Here is a 23,604-nt window from a genome sequence, read left to right on the forward strand (position 1 = left end):
ATCAGCTGGTGTGTGGTGTACAGCCTGGCGCAATATGGCTGCAGTCGAGTCAGGTGGATGCTGCACACTGGTGGTGGATGAGGAGATTCCCCCCAAAGTGTAAAGCTCTTTGAGTGTCCATAAAATCGCTATATAAATGTAAGGAATTATTATTATAATTATTATTATTATTTTACCATGCTTACAAATGTTTACTAACTTGGAGTGTAGACAGATTTAACTAGAAAAGCACACAGCTCTGAGTTCATGAATTGAGGGAATATTACTTAATTAAAAAAACAAAATAAAAAAGTAAAATTAAATTAAATAAAACAAAATTAAATTAGATTTAATTAAATTTATTAGATAAAAAATAAATAAAGACGGAGAGTTATGATAGTTGTTAGTAAAAAATAAATCAACAAAATAAATAAATTTGTGTGTGTGTGTGTGGTATATATATATATATATATATATATATATATATATATATATATATATATATATATATATATATATATATATATATATATAAAGGGTGTAACGATACGTGTATTCGTATTGAACCGTTCGGTCCGAGACTTTCGGTTCAGTACGCATTGCAAACCGAACGATTCAGACTAATATCTAAAAAGATAAAAGAGAAGAAGTAAAAAAAAAGCCAAAAAAGAACTGTACCAAACCGTACCGTACCACTCAGTGGAAATGGGCCATTAGGGAGATATCTCTGTAGACTGATGGCATTTCATGCTGTTCAGCCTTATAATCTTAAACTGTCAGCAAAAGCAGCTGTTTTGTCATCACTTTAGACATTACGCTAGAGAATCATTCAAACACTAGCTCTAAAGTGACATTGGTGAATTAGTAACGGTTTCTGCTGTTCTGCTGGTCAGCTGCAGATGTGAATGAATGGCGGAAGAAAATAGTTCCTTATTCAAAAGTGTTTTGAGACTGTGTTTGATTTTCTTTTTTATATTCAAGATTATGCCATTGAACTGTTGTATAAAAGCAATATCACATGAGTAGCAGTGGAATATGGCTGTATATCAGCACTGGTGGGACACTGAGGCACTTGGCCTGCAGCCTACCGAAATACATGTGATTTTGATATTGCTCATTTAAATAATTATATAATTTATTATAATATAATTATGAATTATTCATTCATTCAGTTTCTTTTCAGCTTAGTCCCTTTATTAACCTAGGGTCGCCACAGCGGAATGAGCCGCCAACTTTTCCAGCATTTGTTTTACACAGCGGATGCCCTTCCACCCATCACTAGGAAACACCCATACACTCCCATTCACACACAGAAATGGCAACTGACCCAGCCAAGGCTCGAACACAGCGACCCTGTGAGGTGATCGTGCTACCCACTGCGACATCGTGACACCAATTATAAATGATTAACATCTGAAAATTTATAAATTTTTCCTAAAAATCATATGATAAAATATTTAATACAATAAAATATAATATAATAAAATGAATTAAATAAAACAACATAATAAAATAAAATATATTCATTAATTCATTTATTTTCTTTTCGGCTTAGTCCCTTTATTAATCTAGGGTCGCCACAGCGGAATGAACCGCCAACTTATCCAGCATGTTTTATGCAGCTGATACCCTTCCAGCCGCAACCCATCTCTGGGAAACATCCACACACACACACACACACACACACACACACACACACACACACACACACACACACACACACACACACACACACACACACACACACACACATAAGCTTCCTTTCCACTGCACACGCCAAACGTCAAGTGACAGACCGGAAGTCATTTATTTCCAATGGAGAGCAGTCTGGGAGCTGCGTGGAGTTCCGATCATCTCCGTATGCGGAAAATTCGGATCCGAATTGAGCTGCGGATCCGTTGAAATATTTGAACTCCTGTGACTAGACTGTATGCGACCTGCTGACCGGATATGATGTATTCCAGTGTTGTCCAAGCAGATCCGTGCGCGCGAGATGAGAATATAGGAGTTTATTTGGTTATTTTTTGAATTATAAAAAGTCTATATTAAAAAAAAAAAAAAAAAAAAAAACTTTTCTGTTCATAAATGTAAGTAAGAAAGAAATAAAAATATATATTTTTAATAATGTCTCCACATTCCCTCCAATATTTTAGCGGTCTATGAGTTTCTAGTATTCATTCATCCATTAAACCATGTAAACGCACAGAGAAAGGCTCTTGCTTTTGCCCTCCTTTATTTCGGACACAGTGAGAATCAGCTCCTCCCCCGTGGTGCACGACAACACTGAAAATACTGTGCGGCTGCCACAAGGGGGCGTATTCCGACAGTCGTGTCCAAATGTCATGTGCAGTGGAAAGGCAGCTATACACTACAGACAATTTAGCCTACCCAATTCACCTGTACCGCATGTGTTTGGACTGTCGGGGAAACTGGAGCACCTGGAGGAAACCCCCGCAAACGCAGGGAGAACATGCAAACTCCATAAAGAAACGCCAACTGACCCAGCCGAGGCTCGAACCAGTGACCTTCTTGCTGTGAGGCAACAGCACTACCTATTGCGCAACAGCGTCGTCCTTGATATAATATAATTTATAATGCAGATACTTATTTGTGAATAAAATAATTAACATCTGAAAAAAATTACAATTCATAAAATTGTAATTGTAAAGTGTTTTTGTGTAATTGTAAATTGTAAAGTCTGATTCCTATGTTAAAATATAAAAGATACAATAAAATATAAAGTAAAATATAAAATAAAATTCAACGATAAAGTCTTCAAATGGAACCTCATGATCAGTGTGACCTGAATCAGTATCTGACACTTTCCACAAATCAATAATCGGCCCCAAAAATCTGAGCTCCTTCAGTAAAGCTCAACCTCAAGCAGCTCATGTATTATTCAGTGTCTCTCTCGAAAAGTCTCCCATATCAGATCTGAGAGAGTGTCTGCAGTGAACACTCTCTCTGTCCTACACGCAGAGTTCACCTCATTTACTGCAGTAATGCTCTCCATTTATTTGAGTGGAGTGAAGATCCTGGCAGGACCCCGGGCTTCTGAGGGTCACTCTTAATTTGTCCTGATTTATTATTGCTCGACAGATGAGGAGATTTCCCCTTTGGACAGCTGCGGGTAATAGAGGAGCGTCTGGGTCTCAGTTCTCAATCTAAAGCTGCTTCAGGTGGAGGAACATTAACTTTCACACTCTCAAGTGCTCATTTCAGAGAGCACATTAACTCACTCTACACTCTCACACACACTGAATACGTTTACATGATACCAAAAATCCGCTTTTACAATCATTAAGACAATACTCTGATTAAGAGTCGACCATGTAAACAGTGGACATCAGTAATGGAATGATTTGCCTAAAAAAAAAAATAATAATAGAATTAAAATTTTAATAAAATAAGCAAATAAAAATTAAATAGAATTAAAAAATAAATATAATAAAAATGATAATAAACATTAAAATAAAATATTTAATAGCCAACCCATTTTACTTCTGAAATTGTATTTATTTACACGATATGAAATGTTCAAAAAATTATGATAATTATATTAATTATGAACAAAGAAATAACTGTATAAAAGATTAAAGTAAAGTTAAAAAAATAAACAAATGAAAAATAAAACATATTTATGCAACATGCAACTCATTTTACTTCTGAAACTGTATTTATTTACACGATATGAAATGTTCAAAAAATTAATTATGAACAAAAATATAACTGTATAAAAGATTAAAGTAAAGTTAAAAAAATAAACAAATGAAAAATAAAAACATATTTATGCAACATGCAACCCATTTTACTTCTGAAATGGGATGTATTTGAGTTATGAAAAACAAATGCATTGGAGAAGGACTACATGCAAAACGAAACGAAATGAAGTGAAACAAAATGAAACAAAACAACAAACACAAAACACAAAACAAAACGAAAACAAACACGAAACAAAACAAAAACAAACACAAAACAACAAAAAATAACAAAACAAAATACAAAACAAAAAACAAAACGAAAACAAACAAGAAACTAAACAAAAACAAACACAAAACAACAAAAAATAAATAACAAAACAAAAAACAAAATGAAAACAAATGCAAAACAAACAAAACACGAATTGAAACAAAACATGAAATAACAAAAACAAAACACAAAATGAAATGAAACAAAACAAAACCCAAAACAAACAAAACAAAACACGAAGTGAAACAAAACAACAAAACACGAAACAAACAACAAAAAGCAAAACACAAAACAAAAAACTAAATGCAAAACAAAATGAAAACAAAATACAAAACACGAAACAAAACACGAAATTAAACTAAACAAAATAAAAACACAAAACAAAAAACAAAACACAAAATGAGACAAAACAAAACCACACAAAACAAAAAAAACAAAATATGAAACGAAACAAAACACGAAATGAAACAAAAACAAGAAAAGAAACAAAACAAAGAAGAAACTAAATTCATTTCTTAAACAAAATATGTCAAATATGTCAGTCTCGTGTCTCTGTTGTGGTGGTGTCATGTGATGTTGTTGTGCCTTTTTCCATGTGCTTTCCGTTTGTATCATGTGATTCCTTTGTAATTCTTCCCGCCGTTTGTTAATGATCATGAGTTCACCCCCCGTTTGTGTATTGTGTAACCACGTCCTGTGTATTTATACTCCAGTGTTTTGTTCAGTCCTTCGGTATTGAATTGTCATGTATTGTCATCGCACCTTGAATCCTGCGTATCGATGTTCCAGTGCCTGTAGTGAGTGTTTTGTTAATAAATACGTGTTCCTTTGATAATTCCAGAGTTTTGTGCAGTTTCAACAAAATAAAAGTTTTATAATTAGTTTCTCTAATTTGTTTCTAGACTAGCTGCTTTTATCAATTACATAATTTCAAAACGGTATTACAAATGTATTAAAAAGCTCCAGTTCATCAACAAACAGCACTAACAGCAAATGCACAAATGAATCAATCCATAAACGACTGGAAAAAGCTGAAATAATCAGCCATCGCTCATGCGACAGACACAAACTGGGGTTGACTGGAGTATACTCAGCTTGCATTTGGAAACGACACACACTCATTTGTTCTAAATGCAGCATTACGCACTAAACTGATTAGCGATGAGCCTGTAATTAAGCGCTTTTGTCTCTCTGTATGGAGCTTTAATGCGCCTCCATCTACGTGGCTGCAGTTCTCTTTAAATGCGACCGCATGTCCAGCCGGCTCACCTGTTGCCATGGTAACACACGAGGGACGGCAGGCTGATCCATCATTTAGCTCACATTGTGTTTGACAGACGACTGCTCGGACTATTAAGATGGAGAGAGTGCTTCACATCTCTGTCTCTGTCTGTACTCGCTCTGATTCTGCAGGAGTCTCGTGGATTACTTTAGTTCATTAGTGTGAATCTTAAAGGAACACCACACATTTTTTATAATATTTTATTTATTTTAGAGTTAAACCGACAGAGGCTCATTGAGGATATGTGTCCAGGGCTACATATTTGGGAACCCACAAATACATGCCCTGGCATACAGTACAGATTCTGTGCATTAGAGCCGTTTGGTTACACGTGGGGGCTCGTCCGGGATGGGAGTGAGGTTTAGGGGGGTGAGTTTAACAGAGGCCAGCTAGTGAAGGGCTATGCAAGTAAACCTCACTCCTCTGACCTCAAAAGGTGCTCTAGAGACAGACGCTAGAGGCCATGGTCTTTAGCCTCCTTGTTAGAGCAACTTACTCCCATACAAAGAATCACTGGTTCGATCCCAGCACAGACCAGGTTGGGTGCAGTAGGACTGGTGGGTTACAATTAATAAAACTGTGCTTGCATCATCAAAACTGACCAGACTACAATTTTGACATTTGTTTGAGCAGGCTGTGAATTGAAGCTAAAAATATTGTGAATAATGTTTAATGTCTTACGCGGACTGATCGTTTCGTTTTACAAGACCTCAGTGTGTCATCAGGAACAATTTGGACTTGCTTTTGTGCGTTTATTTTTAAATTATTTTTTAATGGGTTTCCTCCGGGTGCTCCGGTTTCCCCCACAGTCCAAACACATGCGGTACAGGTGAATTGGGTAGGCTAAATTGTCCGTAGTGTATGAGTGTGTGTGTGGATGATTCCCAGAGATGGGTTGTGGCTGGAAGGGCATCCGCTGCGTAAAAACTTGCTGGATAAGTTGGCCGTTCATTCCGCTGTGGCGACCCCTGATTAATAAAGGGACTAAGCCGACAAGAAAATGAATGAATGAATGTATTCCCAACTCTTCCCCCATGAATAAAATGAAATTACATTTATTAATTCATTCATTTTCCTTTGGCTTAATCTCTTTATCAATCTGGGGTCACCACAGCACAATGAACCGCCAACTTATCCAGCATATGTTTTACGCAGCACATGCCCTTCCAGCTGCAACCCAGTACTGGAAATCATCCATACACTCTCATCTCACACACACACAAACTCATACATTCATTCATTAATTAATTTTCTTGTCGGCTTAGTTCCTGTAGTGAGGAAGGAGGGCCGCTCAGAAATGCAAAACACCAGCGTGGATATGGATAGTTATCGTTATAAAATGCCATTTAAAAACTAAGACCTATTAATGTAAACAGGGCCTGAGTGTGGATTTTTCGTGAGCGGATTTGCAACGGGGGCGTGGCGGAGGATCGCGATGCCGGTGTTGTCTATCGGCCCAACTCTAATACAAAGCAGAGCTTGCAAACTGTGTTTTTTTTTCGACAACACAAACATTGTAAACATAACTGACTGGAAATCCAAAATACTTCCACACCGGCGACTTCATTGAAAGAGGAGAGGATTTAAATTCTGTCGACGGGTCTCCTGCTTCTGCAGTTCAACAAGCACTTCAACAAGCCTGTTTTTTTACGCTTGGCAAGCCAAGCTGACGTGACATGGGGGCGTGGCAGCATCGACGATTCCATTTTTTGATTCGATAATCGAAATTGAGCATGATTTTCGATCGATTTAGATTTAAAATCTAAATCATGACACCCTTAATGCACAATAGAGCGCGCTGATTGGATTGAGCCAAGTCTTACTCATGAATAAATGCAGCACACTCAGAGACGTCACAAAGTACTCCCAGGTACAGTCTCAAGTCCAGACTGAAAAACATGCTAAGACCTCATGGCCGTGACGCAGCTTCAAAAATTCCATCCAAATATATGCGTCCTAATAGTGTTTATAGCAGTGTGGGACACACTTTCGACAGTCAACAGCTCAAAAAATGTGTTTTGGTGTTTCGTGACCCTTTAAATCCCAGCTCAACTTCCTGTGCATTGCTGCCAATGTAATTAAAATTCCCACTAAACCAACCCAGCGACGGTCAGTTCTTCAGACTAGATGTATTTACTCTCCTGATGTGTTGATCGTGTTGCAGGTCATGTTGTCCCATTGACTGCAAAGAGTCATAAATGTGTAAAAGCTGCAGCAGGTGGTGCGGTTGTGAATGCAGTCTTGTACTCCTCATTAATGCTGTGTGTGTGTGTGTGTGTGTTCTCCGAGACAGAATCTGCTCTCCTGTTTCTTCATATGTCTGATTCTGCTTTTGAAGCTGATGGAGTGGTGCCAGCGCTGTTGTTTCAGCCTTTTGAAATGCAGAAGACTGAAGTTGAGATGGCACGAACTCAACCACCCTCTTTCTTCTTCTCTGTCACTGAACTGATGATCTCTGCATTCACTGGCTCTTTCTAGTTCACTGACCTCCTCAGCTTTATGTATTGTTGTATGGTTTACATTCTTCATGCAGTTTTAATAGTGCTCTGCGCTCACACAAGCCATTGTGCACTCAAAAATAATTCAGACTCACATTTTGGCTCCAGGACATAACGCCACGGGCTTTTTAATAAGATTTTATTCATTCATTTATTTTCTTTTTGGCTTAGTCCTTTTATTAATCCGGGGTCGCCACAGCGGTATTAACCGCCAACTTATCCAGCACATGTTTCACGCAGCGGATGCCCTTCCAGCTGCAACCCATCTCTGGGAAACATCCAAACACACTCATACGTTATGGACAATTTAGACTATCCAATTCACCTGTACCGCGTGTCTTTGGACTGTGGGGGAAACCGGAGTACCCAGAGGAAACCCACACGAACGCAGGGAGAGAAAGAAGCCACAAGAAGGCGCGGCCAACCGTTGCCATTTTGTTCGCGCGTCATCGCACTCACGGCGGGATACCAAACAAGGGCAAAGAGGCGGAGAGTGAGCGGAGCTACAGACACTGCTGACATTTTGCTTGGACCTGGCTCAGACACACTTTACTTTGGGAGAACGCTTAATACTTTATCACCTGCGACTCGTTTGTGTTCTGACCACATGTGCTTAAAAACACTGCTGTAATACATTGAGCCACTAAACATTGTTCTTATGATGTTTTTCTACAGAAGGAAAATGCGAATTACTTCTAAACACTTCAGATATAGTCTGTTAGCAAATGCAGGACTATTGATGAAATCCAGCATAACACTGTATGATAACACTTCTGATGACTGATCTAGAGCCTACAGCTAATCAATCTGTCAGTTTCTGCAGTGCATTACAGCTCTAAAGAACATTATACATGATAAATGATCTTAAATAAAACAAATACATGTATAGAGATGGTTTACGAGTATATAACTTTACTTACATGGGAAACGGAGGCCACGTCAATGGTTTGTGAGCACAATTAAGTGCACACAGCATGCCATATCATCTGATAATTGTAGGAAATAATCCCAAAAGGCGACTGACTGTGTAAAGCCACATAAAACAACACAGAAATTTGATGAACATGCCGAAATCAGCGGCTAATCTGCCGGAGTCAGCTGAGGTGAAGTGACGACGACAGCGAGACCTAGCTGTCAATCAAGTGGCCATGGCCTTAATTATGCAAACTTAATATTACCTAATATAAAGGAAACTGATGAGTTATAAAAAAATTCACCCCCCTCACAGTTGTCATGAAGGGTAATATTAGCTTTATAAACCAAAATCGTTCTTTGTATCAGGCTGTAAACACCTTTTTTCTGCTGTAAAGTTGGCCATTCTAACAGTGGGCTCAATTAAAATCTATTATGGAGCCAGGACTAGCAGATTTTCGATGAATTGCAGTTTCAGTTATTTCCGTATTGGCCTCCAGAGGGAGGTTGCCGTTTGGGGCAGAGCTTAGCGAAGGGTCAATTGCAACTTTTGCCAAATCACATCTCTTCACTTCTCCCTGATCTGTTCCAAAAATCTGCTTGATGGAGTAAATAAAATACACAACATAAAGACCCAAAGCGCCAGCATCTGATTCAGAATCTACATCCTCCTCCACTATAAACACACCGGAGAAACATGATCATCATCACACTGAAGCACAACACTGTGACATCAGCACATATTCATCCATTAGTGCACACTTCATACAGCAAACATGAATCAGCGCTCGATCCACAGCAAAACAAGCTGCAAAAACACAAATCCACTAATCTGCCTGAAAGCAAAAAGGACAGCTAATTGACATATGAATGAGCTGCATTATCAATTTGTGGCCGATCCCTGCGCTGCGCATGAAGATGGACAAAAGCATAGAGAAAACGCATCTGAAGTCATCTGAGGACACAGAAGGAGCTGCTGCTGATGCTGGGAAATCAAGTGTTCGGTACAAATTGTCCCAAGCATAAGAACATTTTATTTTAAAGGCTTGAAAGAAGAACACCAGAAAACAGTTGTAAGTCAGTTTGCCATATTAGGGGATTTCTTAAAGGTACAGTTCACCCAAAAAATAAATACAGCTGAAGTCAGATTTATCAGCCCTCCTGAATAGTTTTTCCCCAATTTCTGTTTAACGAAAAGACACATATTTTCTAAACATAATAAGTTTAATAACTCATTCCTAATAACTTATTTCTTTTATCTTTGCCATGATGCCAGCCTGCTTAAAGTGACATTTAGAGGCTTAACTAGGTTAATTAGGCAAGTTAGGGTAATTAGGCAAGTCATTGTATAACGATAGTTTGTTCAGGAGACTATCCAAAAAATGGTTATTTTAGCCAAAATAAAACAAATAAGACTTTCTCCACAAGAAAAATATTACAGGAAATACAGTGAAAAATTCCTTTCTCTGGTAAACACTCATTCATTCATTTATTCATTATCTAGTCGGCTTAGTCCTTTTATTAATCCAGGGTCATCACAGTGGAATGAACCGCCAACTTATCCAGCAGGTTTTTGCTCAGCGGATGCCCTTCCAGCCGGAACCCATCTCTGGGAAACATCCACACACACATACACTACAGACAATTTAGCTTACCCAATTCACGTGTACCGCATGTCTTTGGACTGTGGGGGAAACCAGAGCACCCGGAGCAAACCCACGTGAACGCAGGGAGAACATGCAAACTCCACACGAAACGCCAACTGAGCCAAGGCTCGAACCAGCGACCTTCTTGCTGTGTGGCAACAGCACTACCTACTGCGCAACTGTACTATATATATATATATATATATATATATATATATTTTTTTTTTTTTTTTTTTTTTTTTTTTTTTTTGGTACAATAAAAGTGCTATTTTGTGGTTCACAACATTTAGCTAATAAGACAATGGCATAATTCGAGTGACTTAAACCATGATCTACTGAAAAATTTATTCAAGTGATCCATTCAAAACAGCAGATTCCTTTATTAAGGAAGAAGGAGCAATTTTGCCCTGAGATCTACAAATGTGGCTTTATTTGGAAGTTAAAAACAAAAAGACAAAAATAATGAAACAACAAATCTATAACTAATATAAATAATAATAATTATAATAATATTACAATATTATTATTATTATTATACTTTTTGTATTATTATTATTGTTATTATTATTATTATTATTATTATTATTATACTTTTTGTATTGTTATTATTGTTATTATTATTATTATTATTATACTTTTTGTATTATTATTATTGTTATTATTATTATTATTATTATAGATTTTATTATTATTGTTCCCAAAACACTCTTAATTAACAAATTTATTATTTATTTTTTTATATTTATTTTTCTTTTATCATGTCATCAAATGATGACAAAGGGTTTTTTTTTTAGGTAAAAAACATCTAAATTAAACTACAAAAAATGGCTGTTATATTACTAAAAAGGAAACAACATACATATGCGTTATGTATACATTCTTGATAGTTCATACTGTGTGGTTGTTACTCACGAGAATGAGCACCGTTTTGCCTGTGATTTCAGGCATTTGTCTGCGATTTCTCAAAACCTGTCGACGAGTCGAAATCAGGGCTAAAATCACGCAGTCTGAACTCGGCATTAGAGCTTTCAAAACTATAAAGATTTTAAATGAATGAGTTACCAAATCGTGACACCTAAAATCATAAAAAATAACATCAAACAACCCTTGTTCTAAATATTATATTTAATATAAGTAATTCATTCATTTATTTTCCTTCAACTTATTCATCAGAGGTCACCACAGCAGAATGAACCACCAATTAATCCAGCATATGTTTAACGTAGCGGATGCCCTTCCAGCCACAACCCATCACTAGGAAACACCCATACACACACACACGCGCACACAAACACACACACACACACACACTCATACACTACGGCCAGTTTAGTTTCTTCAATTCCGCTATAGCGCATGTGTGTGGACTGTGGGGGAAACCGGAGCACCCAGAGAAAACCCAAGCCTAAATGGGGAGAACATGCAAACTCCACACAGAAATGCCAACTGACCCAGCCAGGACTCGAACCAGCGACCTTCCTGCTGTGAGGAGACCGTGCTAACCAATGAGCCACTGTGTCGCCCTAATATAGATAATATTTCATATTTTATTTTGCCAAACATATTATTGTCACACTAAATGGCGTTATATTGAGCGACTTCTGTAAAACACAATAATCTCGAACAGAACATTTATGTTAGGTCTTAAATTAACCACCATTCTATTGACCCAAAGCAAATGTACAGACTTCAACCTGCAACCAGATCAAGAGCACTAGCCAAGTTACAAAATCCATCAACTCTTGCGAAAGTAATAAGCATGTGGCATGTCATCCAGGTCTTTTATAAGCGGCTGTCAGCAGTGTATATGAGGCTGCACCTGTGATCGTCTGCTGAACACCTGCGCGTTTCATTATGAGCACAGCTCAGAGGTCCAGCGCATTTCAGAACCACACTGCCTTTAAAGAGCCACACATACAGTCAGCCAATGCAGATACAGCTTTAGTCAGCACAGACTCACTGGAAATACCTGCCTCTGTCTACATTTTTGAGAAATGTCAGATGCTTTTTCTCTGGGTATGTATTACTGCACGTTTCACATGACAGATCCACTAGAGGGCGCTGTCTACATTTATTTGAATCTGAAATATGCTACTTGGGGTATGTTTTGATGTATATTTCAAATGCATGTCCTATTTGTACAAATCAAAATCAGCTAGCGAATTACAGAGCTAAACCCCTCCCTTAACCCAACCAATAGTGTTTTCAAAAGCAAACAATAGAGAATGCATTGCAACTACATTGTTTTACCTTGATTTTACATTGCTTTTCTCTGTTTTTTGGAAGCGTGCTTATCTGGACCCAAACTTGAGCGCTCAGCAGCACAACATTGACCAGAAAAGCCAGGTCAGAAAGCCAGAAAAGCTGTCTATATGGCGATAGATAGGTGACGGAATTGTATTCATTACAAATGACAGAGTTAAGTTGCTTTGCTGTGTTTATTTGGTGTTGTACAAAGAACTGCATGAAAATAATCCTTTATTCGTCACTAATATGTCCCTGTAAATATCATTACTGTGAAAAGGAACAAATGTTGTTGTCATCATTCTGCCCTCTAGTGTTCATTTTACCAACAAACTGCAGTCAAACGTATGAAGTACTTTTTTTTGCCACTTCACAAAAATGTAGGCCTAAACAAGTATTTCCAATGAGACTGAGTTGCATTTACATCTACGTGAGGATTCACTACAATAACTGCACAATTTATATACCAACCAAAGATCAATGCTAAAATGTGTCAAATCAACATGAATCAGATTTTAAGCTTTGTTTTAGCTGATGTGTTTAAATACAAGTATTGATTTTAGCCAACATTCTTTTAACACACAGCTTATGGCATGGCTGTTATAGATGTGCTCCATATTGGCATGATAGCATCACACAGTTGCTGCAAATTTGTCGGCTGCACAACCATGATGCAAATCTCCCGTTACACCACATCCCAAAGGTGCTCTATTGGATTGAGATCTGGTGACTGTGGAGGCCATTTGAGTACAGTGAACTCATTGTCATGTTCAAGAAACCAGTCTGAGATGTTTACACCACCACCACCAGCCAAAACCGTTGACACAAGGCAGGATGGATCCATGCTTTCATGTTGTTGATGCCAAATTCTGACCCAACCATCCGAATGTTCTTTTGTCCAGTTTGGTGAGCCTGTGTGAATTGTAGCCTCAGTTTTCTGTACTTATCTGACAGGAGTGGCACCCGGTGTGGTCTTCTGCTGCTGTAGCCCATCTGCCTCAAGGTTGGACGTGTTGTGTGTTCAGAGATGCTCTTCTGCAGACCTCGGTTGTATCGAGTGCTTATGTAAGTTACTTTTGTCTATCGGCTGGAACCAGTCTGGCCATTCTCCTCTGACCTCTGGCTTCAACAAGGCATTTGTGCTCAAAGAACTGCCGCTCACTGGATATTTTCTCTTTTTCAGATCATTCTCTGTAAACTCTAGAGATGGTTGTGCGTGAAAATCTCAGTAGATCAGCAGTTTCTGAAATACTCAGACCAGCCCGTTTGGCACCAACAACTATGCAAGGTTCAAAGTCACTTAAATCCCCTTTCTTCCCCATTCTGATGCTCGGTTTAAACTGCAGCAGATCGTCTTGACTATGTCTACATGCCTAAATTCACTGAGTTGCTGCCATGTGATCGGCTGATTAGAAATTTTGCGCTAACAAGCAGTTGGACAGGTGTACCTAATAAAGTGGCCAATGAGTGTATAGTTTGTAACAGAATAAAGACAATAATTAAGCCTTGAAATGACACTTGTAACTAGTATTTTAAACTAAAACTATAAAATATATTATGTACTGTAACCATGGCCAACTTTCATTCTATTATGGTTTAACTTTGCAGCAACCTTACACATCTCAATTGTTCTGATCCAATATTATCAACTATCAACAACTCAACATTCCAGATCCAGCGATGTGACTATTGCAAATGCATACATTGCGATATCAATCACATCCAACATAATTCATACTTTATACTACTGAATTATTGAAGTACATCACTGATAATAATCCTAAATGCTTCCTGAGCATCAAACATCATATTAATATCTATATTTTTAAATGATCATGTGACACTGAAAGCTACAGTAATGATGCTGGAAACTCAGTTTTGAACACCAGGAATAAATTCCAATCATTATTATTATTAAACTGTAATCATCTTCACCCGTTTTTACAGTAGTTTTAAGAAATTAAATGCAGCTCAATCCATGCGACTATTACAAATGCACACATTCCAGTGTCGATGCTAAAACAATATATTAAATGATGCCATTCAGACATCAAATGCAGAGTTGAGTGTGTTTTTGTGGTTTTGTACCTTAGCAGCGAGGCGTCTGACGGCCTGGTCCCGGTGGCGCTGGAGCTCAGGTGTGTTCGGGCAGCTGCTGGAGCTCAGGGTGCTGCTGGTGCTGAGTGGAGGAGTCGACTGACTGAGAGGAACATCTGAACTCACTTCTGCACCTGAACAAGACACACATCAACAGAGAAATCAGTACAAACACCCATTCACATATCCCTGCTTTTATCGTCATTTTTATGGAGTTTTGTTCCACTGGCTAACATCAATCAGGATAAAAATGTCAATAATGGAATATAAAAATTGGTGCTGTCAAAATTAGTAAGTTAACGTATGCGATTCATTTCATTTAACACGTAAAAAAAAAAATAAACGCAATTAACGCAGTTGCAGTTTTTTTTTCCTGTTATGGTCAACGTGTGTTCAACATGCAAAGAAATATGGATAAGACCAAGCAAGCACTTTTAGAAGAAAAGTTTCAGCATAAAACAATTAATGTCGCATCACCAGGCTCTCCAGAGTTTCCTCGACAGTTTCAGGTATTTCATTTTCAATCTTTCGACTTCTGTTTTAATGGAAATTGATACCCGTTGGCGAACGGAAAGAAAAACCTCCGCATTTCGTGACTTAATGGTCCTTTAAGATAATCACAAATCGCTGTTTACATGGTAGACTCTTAATCAGAGTATTATCTTAATCATATTAAAATCGGAGTATTGGTGTCCATGTTAATGTACTCAGAAAGTGTCAGATGAAGTCGCGAGCTGTCAAAGACAGAGCATTCCTCTGCCTTTCTGCATGAGCCCTCCAAAGTTTTATTAAGTTCGATGTGTTTCCCCCTTCCCGCAAGTTTAATAAAGCACCTCCTTTGCGTTGTGACAGAATTCTTATGAAATATAGCCATACTTTAGAACGCTTAGTTTAAGCAAATTTGATGAACGCGATCATGCGTGTTGAATCTGAAGGGAGTCGAACCGGCTGCCCTGTCCTGCGCGTGCGTGCGTGTGTGCGTGGGTGCGTGCGTGCGTGCCTGTGTGTCTGGTTCTTAGCAACAAACCTGCCTAAACGTCGTTGTCTGTAGCCACTAAATCAAAAAGTTACGAATTGCTGTGAGATTGCGTTGCACTTTCAGCTCACATCATTCAAAAGAAAAGGTCCACATTGTCCCCCAATAGTGTCAACAGACTGGACTGTTTTAGAAACTGGCTGAATGTAAAGGAGGACTGAGTAACATTGTTTCTACTTTATAATTAATGTTCTCAACTCACAGCAACACAACTTTACAATGAGAACAATTTGTATTCAATTCTTTATTATTATTATTTTCCATTTTCCATATCTGCAATGCCGGTATTTTGGCATTTTTTTTTTGCAGTCCACTTAGAATCTAACTTGGAAATTATTTTTTTCTTTATTAGCATTGATTGTTTTGAAATTTAAATGGCATTAACATGCCTGTGTTTTAATTTCTGTAATAAATATGACTGTCCAGTAGGATCTTGATGGTTTATTATGGGTTTGTTGTTTACATGAAGAAATCTGTGTTACAAGTTAAAGAAATTTTCTAATAATGAGTTATATTTTGAATTTAAATAGTTTTTGTCTTGCGTTTACATTCATTTTACATGTGAATTGCCAAAATTACAAGTTTCAGTCTTTTAAATGTGATTAATTGTGATTAATTAAAAAAAGTGTGATTAATTAGTAATTTTTTTTATCGATTGACAGCACAAATATACAAGCTTATGTTAGAAATATCGTCATAAGTGATTCAATTAACAGGGAATAATTGAAATGATTTTAAATGCTATTTTTTTGTAACAAAGTCATGAATCTCTATTATATACAACTTATTTTTGCTTGCATATATATTGAATCTTCCTGCCATTAAACATGCTTTGTAAATGCATATGAAACATGTAGCGCATTTACAAGTACATTACAAGTTTTTAAGAACTATATTATTGAAGTACATCACTGTTAATAAGTCTGTTTGTTTGCTTGTTTGCTTTATTTATAGAGCACATTTAAAAACAACTGATGTTGACCAAAGTGCTTTACAAAACGACCAGCAAACAAAATCTATACCTATATATGAAAATTGAGCAAAATATATAAAACAGATTAAAATTAATTGATTGCAATCAAAAGGCAAGAGACAGAAGATGAATATTTAGATGAGACTTAAAAGCATCAAGTGAAGAACATGACCTGATCTGTAAAGGCAGACCATTCCACATTTGGGGGGCTACAGCAGAAAAAGCCCTGTCACCTCTTGATTTCAACCGTGTTTGGGGACAACTGGCTGAAACTTGTTTTCCGACCTGATTGGCCTCAATGAAGTGTGCCAGCGAAGAAGCTCAGAGATGTAAATAGCTGCCAGACCATTTAAACCTTTAAAAACAAGTAGCAATAACTTATACTGAATCCTAAATTGGACTGGGAGCCAGTGAAGAGATGATAAAACTGGTGAGATATTAGAAAATTTGGTCCCAGTTAAAAGCCTAGCAGCTGCATTTTGAACCAGCTGCAGGCCTGCAATATAAGCCGTTAGACTCACTTTTAGGCGATGCAGTGGGACTGTTGGATGCAATCTGCCGCATGCGTCCTCCATGGCAGCTGAGGGCCACCAGGCGGGAGATGATGGCGGTTTTTCCGAAGCCCACGTTGCCGACCAGGATGGAGCCGGAGCTGCTGCTCTCACCTGATTGGCTGGGGCTCAAGTCATCCTCCAGTTGCTGGAACAGCCAATCACGGCCCACGAACACAGAGTCTGTGGTGATGCTGGGAACCTCAAACAGCAGCGGCTTAAGCATGATGTCGGTGGGCTTGTACGGAGCAAAGCAAGCTGTAAAACATGTACAGCACAGGGTTACTCAGGTAAAAAATAAGAGAAGTGGGCTGCATGATAAGTCACATTCAAAATGAGATGAGACGAGACAAAACAAAACCCTACTATAACAATGTATTCCTTCAGCACAGACAGCGTTTGCATGTTTATCACACATGCAGCTGAATTCAGGATTATTAGCCCTTCTGTTTGACAGAAAGAAGATGAGAGTGTATGATTTCAATTTCTTAAGGAATATATAACAATATTTTTGTTACAAAAGTTATTTCACCAAATACGGATTCTGAAATGTAATTAAATTTATATATTAGTGGTTGGTCGTTATCGGTGTTAACGCGAGACTCTTATCGGGTGATGAAAAAATATCGCCATTAATCTAAACTCATAGTAGGGTTGGGAGCTGGATCTATTCTACGCAAGCTATGATGACTTTCACCATAATATTTATGTATACCGAATTGCACTGTAGGGGCTGAGAACGAGTCTTCAAGCCTGTGTGTATTCCTACTGTGAAATTACCACATCAAACGTGACATGCTAACATGGATGCAGTTTACTAGAGTGAATCTGATTAATGTTAGCTTTCAATCAAAAAAATGCAACCATTTAAGCTCAACTTCCATATGAATGACATGAAAACACTGGCTATAAATGAATAGTTTTCCATAATTTGGAATTCATGTTTATTTTTTTTTTTTTTTGCCCATTTATTTCTGCTTTTGAATTGCACTATGGGATCTTGATCTTTCTCCTAACAACTTTTAAACTTGAAAAGCTGGATAAGGTGACGTTTATGAAGATTTTTAGTAGTTTAAGGTGATTTATTGTCTGGGTTGGTGTTGTAAATTACGCCGCAAAGACCTTGTAATAAACTACCAGTACATTTTCTGCTATTTTACAGACTATTTCTCTATATATTATGTCTTCTACAATATATTATTTCACATTATTAAAATGTCAATAAAAGTCACTTTGTTAAACTGTAGGCTGAATTTTCAACACCAGAAGTTGTAGTCGAAGTAATGCAATTCACAACCGTAAATAAACAGAAAACACTTGAGAATCACAAAACACAGAAACTGTTTATTAATGTATTTAACAGTGTGTGCTGCGCTTGCAACGCACCATTAGAGATTCACTTTTTAAGTGTGATAAGACTATTAATAGGGATGGTATCGTTAAGGTTTTAACAGTGTTACTACTTTAATCGATAACACTTATCAGTTCGGTACTTTAACAGTTCTCTTATCGGTAGTTATTGTAATGTTTTTTTTTTATTGGAAAAAAAAAATTTAAACAGAATTAACAACTTTATTCTATTATTAAGCATTTAATGTAAAATAAAACGAAACCAATAATTGTAAAACAAAGAAACTTATTTTATTTGTCTTGTAAAAGAATGTACAATGGTTTGAAGGAAAAGGGTTGGATCTGAAGTCTGGATCTATCATGGTTTTTTGTACTCCCTGCAGTTGAAAATGCCCTCTTTGAGTTGCAAAATGCAGTTAAATGAGATCATGTTTTTGATTTTTCATTAACGCATTCACATTAATGAGTTAACAGTGTTTTGGGAGTTAACTATGTTTTTGATACTGTTTTTGAGCATCTTGCAATGTAAAAATAGGCTATTTTTTAAATAATTTTTAACAAGCATAGTTTATTATTAGGCTATTATTAGGTCATATTTGTAAATACTGAGGCAAAGGCATTTTTAATGTTCAAAATTTATTTAGGGTACTGTAGAAAAAAAATGGTTTTCATATGTGTGTGTTTATTTAACTATTATTATTATACTATTTTAGGTGATTGACTGCTAGCATAATGATGTGGATGATGTAGAGTTACCGTTAATAGCTAGGCAGACGTGCTCACCAGAAACACGAGCATTTCTCATGAGATTGCCAACTGTGCAGACGAATATCGCAAATTAGAAAAGGTTGGTCAGTTAAATTATGCTACTATAAGTAATGTTTATTCAGCAATAATTTTCCAGTACAGATAGCAGAACTGTTAACATCAGAGCTTATCGATACTTCGGTCTAGAGGTCTGCATTCCGAATGTCTGAATAAAGCATGGGAGTGGTCGGTAACTGGTTTAATTTTGGACGGGAGCCGTCTAGCCATATCGCCCACGACTCCCGAGCGAGCAAGCACGCGTATGTATGTGTGAACGAGACAGCGTGATGCTGCTTAGCTTATTTGTTGCTGTGTGTGTGCGCGCAAATGAGAGAGAGAGAGCTTTGTCTGTGTGTGCTTGGTGCTAATGTGTGTGTTTATACAGACAGCTTGTTAAAGGCTGTCTGGACTCTAAATCTTGGTGGTTTTCAGTTTTGTTCCCCCCACCCCCCACCCCCCCCCCCCCCCCCCCCCCCGCCCCACCCCCCCCCCCCCGCCCCCCGGCTGCTCTTTAGCGGGATTGGGCACGGCAGGTAGAAAACATGGAGGGGTGGGCAGCGGGACAACAAATGCTAAATATAAGTGGGAGCGGTCGGGTTCGGGCTAAAACCTGGCGGGAGTGGGATTCAAAATTTAGTCCCGCGCAGATCTGTACTTCGGTCTTTTATGGTGTAGCACCGATAACGATAAAGTACAGAGTTTTGGTACCCATGCCTAACTATAAAGTGGTCACATTTCACTTTCTGATGTTCTCGCAATTTTTTTATTCAAATGAGTAGCGGCTTGGACTTGGAAACATCTTTCATACACTACGACCTACCAAGCGGATAATACACCTAGCTAGAATAAACACAGAGAAAGAATCAAATCTCTGAGTATCTTATTATTTATCTGAGCATTCAACAAGGTCAGAATAACAGCTAAACACACACACACACACACACACACACACAGCCCTGAGGCTACATGGGCGTTTATATAACCGACAAACAGATGGAGCGAGAGGGAAAACACATGTATTTAAGCATGTTCTCCTGCATTATTAATAGACATAACTGTTTCAAACACCTCCTTTCACCACAGGAGATTCCTTATTCTGTCATAAGTGGGTAGATGGATCTATATGGAAGGAGTCTCTGTGATTTTAGGGATGATGTGAACCGGCACACAACACATTGAGATTGTGCAAAGGGGAATTGCACCAGACTGCTTAATAATCAGTGTTGGGCATGTTCCTTTAAAAGAGTCATTATAGTTACTAGTTACTTCTCACAAATAGTAACATCACTATAAAAGTAACTTATTACCAGGGAAAGTAACTATTGTGTTACTTTAAAGAAAATCGAACTTGTCAACTGACTATAGTCTTGTAGACTAATCCACCAATATTGTAATGTCGTTGTGGGACAATATGAGAGACGACCCTGTTAGGTCTCATGTGGGACGTGTTTGTTTGTTGTGTTTTGTGATTTGCAGAGCAAACGAGAAAGGTTCCGAAACAAAATCTAGGTGTGAAAGCACCCTAAGGACACGCTCAACAGCGATCAAGCGTTAGCGTAAAAAGGACCAGTATTGTGACAACACTAATGCAAAGTTTTATTTTCTTTAGCTTTAATCATGTGTTGTGAGTTTATGTATTTTGGCTCCTTGCTTGTTTGCATGTATTTTGTGTTTTTATGTACAGCACTTTAATACCCACTGTGGTTGGTTGAAATTGCTCTAGAAATAGAGTTGAGAGTTGAGTTTGCATTATGTTTTCCCACATAAATTCAGAACAACAAACCATGGCCTGAATATATAATAAGCTTCAAATGACAAAATAATGGGCGGCACGGTGGCTCATTTGCCTCACAGAAAGAAGGTTGCTGGTTAGAGTCCTGGCTGGGCCAGTTGGCATTTCTGTGTGGACTTTGCATGTTCTGCCCGTGTTGGTCTGGGTTTCCTCCGGGTTCCTCCAAACACATGCACTATAGGGGAACTGAATGAACTAAATTGGCCTTATTGTGTGTGTCTTTGTGTGTGTCTTTGTGTGTGTGTGTGTGTGTGTGTGTGTGTGTGTGTGAATGCGAGAGTGTATGGGTGTTTCCCAGTGCTGGGTTGTGACTCGAAGGCAATAAGGGTGCTTTCACACCTGCCTCATTTAGTTTGGTTGAATTTCACTTGAGTTTGTTTTCCCTCTAGGTGCGGTTCGTTTGGGCAGGTGTGAATGCAGCAATCGTACTCGAGTGCGCACCAAAAGTGGACCAAAAAAAGCGTACCGAGTACTGCGCAAAAAGTACTGCGCCTTTTAGACTAATCCAGCTGCCGTAGGCCGATGCGCTGTGCATTGTGGGATATTGAGGAAAAATATTTGTTGACAGCGCTTTACCAACAGAGAGAGAGAGAGAGAGAGGGGAAAACATTACCTGATGGATCGTTGGTAATATTTCCGCAAGATGAGCATGTCGCAGTTTAGCTAAATTAATTCACGCCTCCTCCTGAAGTGACGAGTGATGCATTAAACACTGTTTTCCAGCCGCGGCCGTGCTTCATTCTCGAAATGTATAGTTTGTCTAAAGCAGGGATAGAATCAGCCAGCGCAGTCGTCCCTCCAGAGTAAAAACAACATTTTGTGTCTGCAGATTTTGTTTACTTGCAGGAGTTCATTGGCATCTTCCCGCATGTGAATTCTGACCAATCAATAAGCAGTTTAGGAAATATGTTCAACAACATCTGGCCAATGAGAGATGTGGATTTTGTCAGATGACTGCATTTTGGTTCGTTTCAACTGGTTCGGACCAAAGCCAGCAGTGTGGTGTGAAAACGACCCAAAGACGGCAGAAAATGCAACAATGTATCATTTATTACTCTTGGTCCGGACCAAATGAAGCGAACTACAGATGTGAACGCACCCTAAGACAACAAGAATTTAGGATGAAAAATTGTTGTGAATATTAAGCCAGATGAAGCGTTTTCATTGAGGCAGAATCAGAAGTGATTTTGTGGTAGTTTGGTTATAGTGTTGTTCGTGATGGTTGTGCTGTACCTTTGTCGTGTGGAGCTCTGCCGCCGGTGTTGTGCCAGGGCAGGCGGATGGAGGTGCGCAGGGGGGTGTTTCGCTGTTCATCAAGAAAACTGAGATCCTCCAGCTTAGTGGAGCTCGTCGCTGCACACAAACAGAGAGAAAAAAAGAGATCAGCATTACAGGTGAAATCAATCCATGGCAAAGATCAAGCTCAAACATTCATCAGGGTTATTTTACTGATGTTAATATACTGTTATGATTTATACATACAGTTGAAGTCAGAATTATTAACCCCCCCCTAAATTATTCGCCCTCTTGTTTATTGTTTTCCCTAATTACTAATGAACAGAGAGATTTCTTCAACACATTTCTACACATAATAGTTTTAATAATTCATCTCTAATAACTGATTTATTTTATCTTTGTCATGATGACAGTAAATAATATTTGACTAGATATTCTTCAAGACACTTCTATACAGCTTAAAGTTACATTTAAAGGCTTAACTAGGTTAATTAGGTTAATTAGGCAGGTTAGGGTAATTAGGCAAGTTATTGTAAAACGATGATTTGTTCTGTAGACTATCCAATAAAAATATAGCTTAAAGGGGCTAATAATTGACCTTAAAATGGTGTTTAAAAAATTAAAAACTGCTTTTATTCTAGCCGAAATAAAACAAATAAGACTTTCTCCAGAAGAAAAAATATTATCAGACATACTGTGAAAATTTCCTGAATCTGTTAAACATTATTTGGGAAATATTTAAAAAATAATAATTCTGCTTCAACTATACTCTGTAACATAATGGAATGAGTTTATAGCTGCAACAAAATAACCTAAAGCAATGTTCACTTAACATCTTTTTTGGTTACTTAAAAAATATAATTATACACTGAAAGAAATTACCTTTTGGTGTGGTAAAATCTAATAAATTTACTCTCATCATTTTTAAATTGTAATATCAAGTGTCAAGGATAACTAGAATTTTTTTAGAATTTAAAAAAGAAAAAATTCAAAAAAAAAATCTGATTTTACACACACACACACACACACACACACACACACACACACACACACACACACACACACACACACACACACACACACACACATTTTTGTTTAAATGAACTAGCTATATTTTTGTTTTGTTGTTTGTTTTTTAGAGATTTTATGTGCTTTTGTCATTTTTAATTATTTTGTTAGATTTTTTTTTTCTATTTCAGTTTTAGTCATTTTTGCACATTTTAGAGGAAATT

At 37.8% G+C, this 23,604-nt stretch overlaps 1 protein-coding gene across 7 annotated transcripts in view; it reads right to left on the reverse strand.

Moving 5' to 3' along the window:
- tanc1b (tetratricopeptide repeat, ankyrin repeat and coiled-coil containing 1b) overlaps positions 1-23,604 on the reverse strand; it is a 317,932-nt gene that overhangs the window by 76,547 nt on the left and 217,781 nt on the right. For all 7 annotated transcript variants that reach the window (XR_012385665.1, XM_068223687.2, XM_021479050.3 and 4 more), the window contains 3 exons: positions 22,370-22,489; positions 17,158-17,445; positions 14,619-14,761 (listed from right to left, as the gene is read on the reverse strand). Coding sequence is in view for 6 of the 7 variants with exons in the window: in XM_068223687.2 (XP_068079788.2) it covers positions 14,619-14,761; positions 17,158-17,445; positions 22,370-22,489 (551 nt within the window). In the remaining variant the exon portion in view is untranslated. The remainder of the gene's footprint in view (positions 1-14,618; positions 14,762-17,157; positions 17,446-22,369; positions 22,490-23,604) is intronic.

This window comes from Danio rerio, chromosome 9 (genome assembly GCF_049306965.1).
Source record: "Danio rerio strain Tuebingen ecotype United States chromosome 9, GRCz12tu, whole genome shotgun sequence".
Classification (NCBI taxonomy): domain Eukaryota; kingdom Metazoa; phylum Chordata; class Actinopteri; order Cypriniformes; family Danionidae; genus Danio; species Danio rerio.